Source organism: Henckelia pumila, chromosome 2 (assembly GCF_033568475.1).
Source record: "Henckelia pumila isolate YLH828 chromosome 2, ASM3356847v2, whole genome shotgun sequence".
Classification (NCBI taxonomy): Eukaryota; Viridiplantae; Streptophyta; class Magnoliopsida; order Lamiales; family Gesneriaceae; genus Henckelia; species Henckelia pumila.
The window spans coordinates 27,731,382-27,738,449 of record NC_133121.1 but is presented as its reverse complement, the minus strand read 5'-3'; the positions used below and the strand labels follow the sequence as shown (position 1 = coordinate 27,738,449).

The following is a 7,068-nucleotide window of genomic DNA, read 5'->3' as shown; positions in this document are numbered from 1 at the left end:
ATTCAATCCTAATTATACACATGTTTAAACAAATGTCTGATCCTTTATTCAATATAATCAAGATAATCCCAAAGATTACAATTACAATACTTGAACCACTAACCCAGGTTCTATACAATCTTTATTACAATCCCATGTAATAAACAACTTATTCAAAAGATTACACTGAAAGATGTACAATACAACAATAACTAGTACATCAAATATCTGAAATCTTTAATACATCTGATTCAAATGCTTACAACTGAAATACTGTTTACAACAAAATTTAATACAATATTTAAAAACTAATACAACGAAAATCTTACAATCTGACTAAATGCAGAAATCTTTCATTCCTTCTTCTGATCTTGAACATGAGGTTTCCCGTCTGTCATACAAAAAAACATCAATACAAGCTTGTCAGCAGACTTCCTCCTCGCAAGATCTAAAATATTTAATCTCACTACCGGAAACTACCAGTTAAATGGTCCATTCTCCGGCAGGATCTTTTGACAATATCTCCAACTACTAGTGGAGAGTCTTCAGGGGTGGCTTCCTTGGTCGAAGACAAATGGATGACTACATGTTACACATTCCATTCAACCATGAGAAGTGCCTGGAGTACAAAACTGGATCTTCTCTTCCAGCTACATCCTGCTGGAATCCACATAAGGCAAAACTCTGATGCCAACCTTGACAATGAAGATCTTGAAAAAGCCTAGATATCCTGCTATTCCAATTCCTGTTACTGCTATCGTCATTGTATCCGATTTGTAATCTACAAGGATAACCCAAATGTCAATACTAAGTTCCAAAGAATCTTTTTGCATGCTCTGATACCATAAATATCGTTACGCACACGATGATCACCTACTAATCAAAAACATAAGCATGCAATTGAACAATAAATAATCATAATCAGAGATAAACTGCAGAAACTAAAATAACTTAAATACCATCATGGTAAAAACTAGTGGCTGACACTGCAATCCTGCCTTGGTCACCACCCAATCTCTAGATCTCTAGGAGAACTACTTGCAACTGCCCCATCGAAGGGGGTGTCTAGACAAACAGAAAACAACTGTACGTGAGAATTAAAGCTCAATACGCTAGTACGGATAAACATATGCATATGATGCATGCAATGTAATGACCGGGAAAAATATAATATCTGGGTAGACAGATCATAATTTGCTCAGATTGGTCTAGGTCATGAGCTGTAGCCTTGGGGAATCAAACCACTGGACCCGACCACTCACTTCTAACTGGACATGGACCAAAAATGTCCCGACGGAACGACCCATCGGTCGAGTGACTCTCAGTGCCCAAAACATCATAACAGGGGCTGAGCACCCTCGAAAGCATAACATATCTCGAAGGAGATACATTCTCAATATGAAATGCACATGCAACATCATATCTCAAAGCAATAAAACATGGATCATTCTTCCATAATAATCATGGAACATAAATGCAACACATAAGCATGCATACCCGCTGACAATCTCAGTCAATACTTTCGTACCTTTCTAAGGCAGTTCCTAGAAGCATCCATCTAGGTTCCAAGCCTACAATCTCAGTCAGTACTTTCGTACCTTTCTAAGGCAGTTCCTAGAAACATCCATCTAGGTTCCAAGTTTACCATGCAACGAGACAATTAAATATAAACATGCATCATTTAACATACTTTAAAATCCTTAATTAAACTATAACATACTTTCTATTTAATTTAAAGAGCTAGAGTTAAACCTTCGTCCATCTTCAACCCGCTAATTTCAAATGCCCAGAGCTTGGGCACAGCCTTGCTATGACCCCTGGACACTTCGCCAAAGCTCGGCTGCTTGGCTACTACTACGGACATTGTCCGCTAACTATAAAAATACTACTACCTACTCCAAATATTAATAAAAAAGTCTCAAAACCCTTAAAATAGAGATATTACGGGAGAGGAGAGGATTTGATTTGCATTGAAAATGAGCCATCTCGGCCCTACTCCGATCCCTAGATCGGACGTTCCGATCTGTGCATGCATGCCACGTTCCAATCGGTCAAGATCGGACGCTCCGATTCCCACTTCGGAGGCTCTGATCTCATGCATGTAGCTACGTGTTCAAGTCTTATTTCCACGTGCATGGCACTACGATCTAAGGCTTCGATCCTGGTTCGGATGCTCCGATCATTCCCGTAGCTTCCGAACTCCATCGTTGGCTACGATCTCATCGGACCATCCGATCCTAGTTCGGATCGTCTAAACTTGTCCAAGGCCATATGAGCTCATTTCTTACTTTTTGAATGTTCTGGGTCCGATTTCTTGGTCCGTTAGATCATATTAAAATATTTTAATCACAATTCATTAAATTTAAATATGATTAGAAATTAATCTTTGTAAAATGGGATCGGGCTACTACACAATGAGCTATGAAGGGTTTACAATGCATGGAGATCAAGTTGGGAGACATTTAAATGTCATTGAAGTGTTAAGAGATCAAGAGAAGAGAGATTTCAAAGTTGGGACAGCAGACCAGCGCACTCGAGTGCAAGATTTCGCACCCCAGTGCCCCAATGATGTGCCCCAGCGCACCTGGCGAGATTTGAAGTGTGCAGACAGAATACAAGCGCGCCCCAGCGGACATATTTTGCACCCCAGTGCATGTTTTTGCGCTCCAGCGCGGTTTTGACGTAAAAAAACATAGTTCAGTGTGTTTCTGTGTGTTTCGGTAGATTTAGTTATTTTGTGATATTTTCCTATTTTGAATATTTTAGGCCCATTAGGAAACTATCTTTTAATTATTTTGGTATTATCTTTTGCCTTTTTGAGTTGTAATATAAAAACAAAAGCTACATTCATTATTAATCAGATTATTGAATTCAGATTTTTATCAATAAAGTTCTCTTTAGAATTTTGCCAGAACTTTGCTTTGTTTCAAATCAAACTTATCAAAGTTAATTAACTTTGTGGCGTATGTCGATTGATATTCACTTGGATTGTCAAAGACGGGTTCCTTTAAAGGTTCAATTGATTTATCAATTGTTTTATTGTGATAATCTATTGCTAGTTTCATTGTAAGCTAGAAGTGGATATCTAAACTTTTACTTGTTTCAAATATTGAGAAATTTCTTTGATTTTTTTATGCAATTCGTTTATAATCATGTTTGATTTTCATGCAACAAGAATCATATCATATCTTTTTTGCAATTATCTTATTGTTTTCTTGGAATTTTTATATTTGTTCAGTTAAAACATAAAATTTATAAACTGCAGAATGGCTAGGGGTTTTAGCTTGTATATACTTATATGGTGCTAAAAAATACAGTCAATCCATGACTGGGGACTAGGAACTCATGCTAGAAAGTTGGACCTCAATCTTAAATCCTTTCTCTGCAGTTTGTAATAAATTTCAGTGATAATTAAACAATTCTCGTTAGCAGGTAGCCTAGTTGTGGACTATGAATTGCTTCTGAGAGTGTAAACCTTTGATATATTTATCTCTATTTTAATGTACTTGTATAAAAGGACTTGTATGTGCTTCTTTGTGTTCAACCTTTTCTCTTATTTTTATCTCAATGATGTTTGAGGCTAGGCATGCAAATGTAGTAGTTTGACGTTTATGGTCACCAATTCTGCTACTATTTTAATTTGCTCCTTTGATCACTTTCCTCTTTGGCCTTTGTTTTGTATTTATTGTTATTTCTTGCCTTTGCTATGTTTCTATGTATATATAGAAGAGAGAAATCAGTGACTTTTTTTTTTGTTTCAGATTCACAGGTGGATGCTAATCTATACGAAAACGAGAGTTACAAGTTAATTTATAAAGATTAGTTCATAACTCTATTTCTAGTGTGCATTGAATTAGAATTAAAATTTAGAGTCATTTGTAATATTGAAAAATTGTATATTAAATTTTATTTTCGAGATTTTAAATTTTGATTGATTTATAATATTACAAATTTGTATATTAAATTTTTTTTTTTTTGTTTTTTATCTGAAAAATACAACGGATTTTATCTGTTGTCTTTGCCATTTTAAAACTGTTGTAATTGGCGCTGTTGTCTTTGAAGGAAAAGACAACGGATAAAATCCGTTGTTGTTGGGCGTGCTTTTAACAACATCATCAGTTACAATAGTTATAAACCTCCTACATCCGTTGTCTTTAAGCATTTTTCTTGTAGTATAATAATTCAAATGTGACATTTGAATATATACTAGGTCGGGTCAGTCAGCCCTCATGGGCGACCCGTTAACCCAATATGTTATTTCTTACAATATATAGTGGCCATATTCGGTTTATATACGTACCTTCCAACAACATTTCCATTATGCTAATTGATTGGCCAGGAAATAAATTCGATTATGAAAAAAGGGTGAGGTTATTCATAATCCCGCTAGCTAGATTATTACAATTTAATGCGTACACTACAATGCGACGATTGGATGAATTAGTGATGGTCAATCAATAATTTACTTAGTCCGTGATAGATTCAGACACATTTTAGTGGATATACCACAATTAATTAGTTTTTAATGGATCAAAATCTTGAACATAATTGAAAAATTGGTGTACAGAGAATATAACAAAAATGATTATATTTCTTTAAAAATCAAATAATAATAATAATAATGACAAATAAACAAATTTCAAATGAAGACTTTTTTAGAAATAATTTTAGAGATTGACCGATAATGAGATTCTATGCATGCATCAAATAGACCAAGGGAATAGAATCCAATCTTGGCATAACAAAAATCTTATCTCCCGTTACTTTTAGATTTACTCACACAAACACACATTAGCATCTATAAATGTACATCCTCACTAGACTGAGAAAACCATCAAATTTCATTGCCAAAGAAACATGAGAATTCTTATCTTTTCATTCGCCATCCTTTTCTTCTCAGTGGCCAATGTGGTCTCTAATCAAGAACAAGACTCAACCCTCCAAATCATCCATGTAAACCATCCATCCTATCCATTGAGGCCTAAAACAACCCTCTCATGGGAAGATTCGGTGCTCCAAATGCAATCCAATGATGAATCTCGAGTACGATACCTGTCTATGCTCGCCTCGGCCAGACAAACCGTACCTATAGCCTCAGGCAGCCAGATTACTAAGAATCCGACCTACATTATAAAGGTTAATGTGGGAACCCCAGCTCAGCCCTTGCTCATGGCCCTCGACACGAACAATGATGCTGCTTTGGTACCGTGCCACATGTGCTTGGGTTGCTCCTCCACCACCTTCAATTCCACCAAATCATCCACGTTCAATAACGTTACATGTGGCTCCCCGCAGTGCAGTCAGGTATATATATACACTAGATTTTTAAGTAAAGATTTTATGTGAATCCCCACAGTACAGTCAGGTATAAACCGTGATTATTTCAAAGTGATGCTACTCTTCAATTTGACTTTGAGGAAATTAATCATTATCATTGTTCTTGTTTTATCCTTATGATGATCATATATACTCCAATAGCGTCCATTTGCTCTTTGATTATCGACGTACATAAAGATTTTAATGTAGAATTTTTTTGATTTTAATTTCAGGTATCCAACTCAAACTGTGGAGGCAAGACGAGTTGTCATTTCAACCTGCCATACGGCAACTCCAACGTCAGCGCGAACCTTGCCCAGGACACCCTAACCTTAGCCAACAACCACATCCCCAATTTCACCTTCGGCTGCGTCAACAGTACCACCGGCACGTCCCTCCCGGCACAAGGCTTAATGGGCCTGGGCCGAGGCCCATTGTCTTTTATATCCCAAACTCTAACCCTCTACAACTCCACATTCTCTTACTGTTTGCCTAACTACAAATCATCAGGCTTCACCGGATCCCTAAAACTAGGGCCCAAATTCCAGCCCATTCAAATCAAATCCACGCCATTGCTTAAAAATTCAAGAAGACCGTCCCTGTACTACGTAGATCTTAAGGCTATTAGTGTAGGTGCAAACGTCGTTAAAATCCCTCCATCTGCATTTGCATTTGATCCCAACACGGGGGCCGGGACCATATTCGATACCGGTGTACAGTTCACAACTCTTGTGATGCCGGCTTATGTTGCGGTGAGGGACGAGTTCCGGAGGAGGATGGGCAAAGCCACCGTGTCATCGCTTGGCGGCTTTGATACATGCTACACCGTGCCGATCACCATACCCAGCATAACATTTATGTTCCAAGGCATGAACATGACACTTGCACAGGATAATTTCCTCATCCACAGCACCTCCGGCAGCACCACATGCCTCGCCATGGCAGCGGAGATGGACGGCAGCGTCAACTCGGTTCTCAACGTTATCGGAAGCTTCCAGCAACAAAATCACCGGATTCTGATCGATCAACCAAAATCCAGGCTGGGTGTGGCTTGGGAACGCTGCAGCTAGATTTAGCTATTACTTATCGTGATTCAAATTAATTATTTGAGTAATGCTAAATGTATACCTCGGTGTACACCTTGGTTTACACTCTTCCTTATTAATTATAAAACTTTTCTTGATCAACTAAATATTTATTTCTTATCATGGGTATTTTTGCAATTAATGAGGGAAAAAAAGAAAATTTTAAGTAAGGGTGTAAACCAAGTTATACATCTAGCATTTTTCTAATTATTTTTAAAAGGTTTCCTAGGTTAGATTATTGGAATATCTCGCATTTTTGTTTGCGAGATTGCCTCAAATATCTAAAAAAGCAATTAAATATTACTGATTTTCCATACATGGGTGATACCCTAAAAGTGGGCTCATCACATACTTGAGCTGAAGGCCTATAACAATGGATTAAGGCTCGAGTCTCATGTTAAAAGGTAGGGTAGGGTCGATCCATGAGGGAAGTGCTGAAGAAGAGGTATGTTGGCTCCCAAGGGGTGAGAGTGAGCCTCATCACACTACAATAAAAATGAGTTTTCGCAGCGTGCAAATTAACAGCATCGCACGCTGCATAGTAGTAAGCTATAGAAACTCATTGGGGGTATCCGCGAAAAGCATGGAGCGCTGCGGAAACTTGCATTTGCAGCTTGCGATGAGAGCTGCGGAAACTTGTATCCGCAACGCACAACACAAGCTGCACAAATGTTCATCGACAGCGTGC

The 7,068-nt window shown here is 37.8% G+C and overlaps 1 protein-coding gene across 1 annotated transcript; it reads left to right on the top strand.

Annotated features, from left to right (window-relative positions):
* Nucleotides 1-4,836: 4,836 nt before the first annotated feature.
* Nucleotides 4,837-6,376, top strand: LOC140877425 (aspartyl protease AED3-like). The gene is made up of 2 exons (XM_073280959.1): nucleotides 4,837-5,283; nucleotides 5,529-6,376. Exons 1-2 carry the CDS (start codon nucleotides 4,837-4,839, stop codon nucleotides 6,363-6,365), a joined length of 1,284 nt encoding a protein of 427 aa, XP_073137060.1. The 3' UTR covers nucleotides 6,366-6,376.
* The last annotated feature ends 692 nt before the right edge of the window (nucleotides 6,377-7,068 follow it).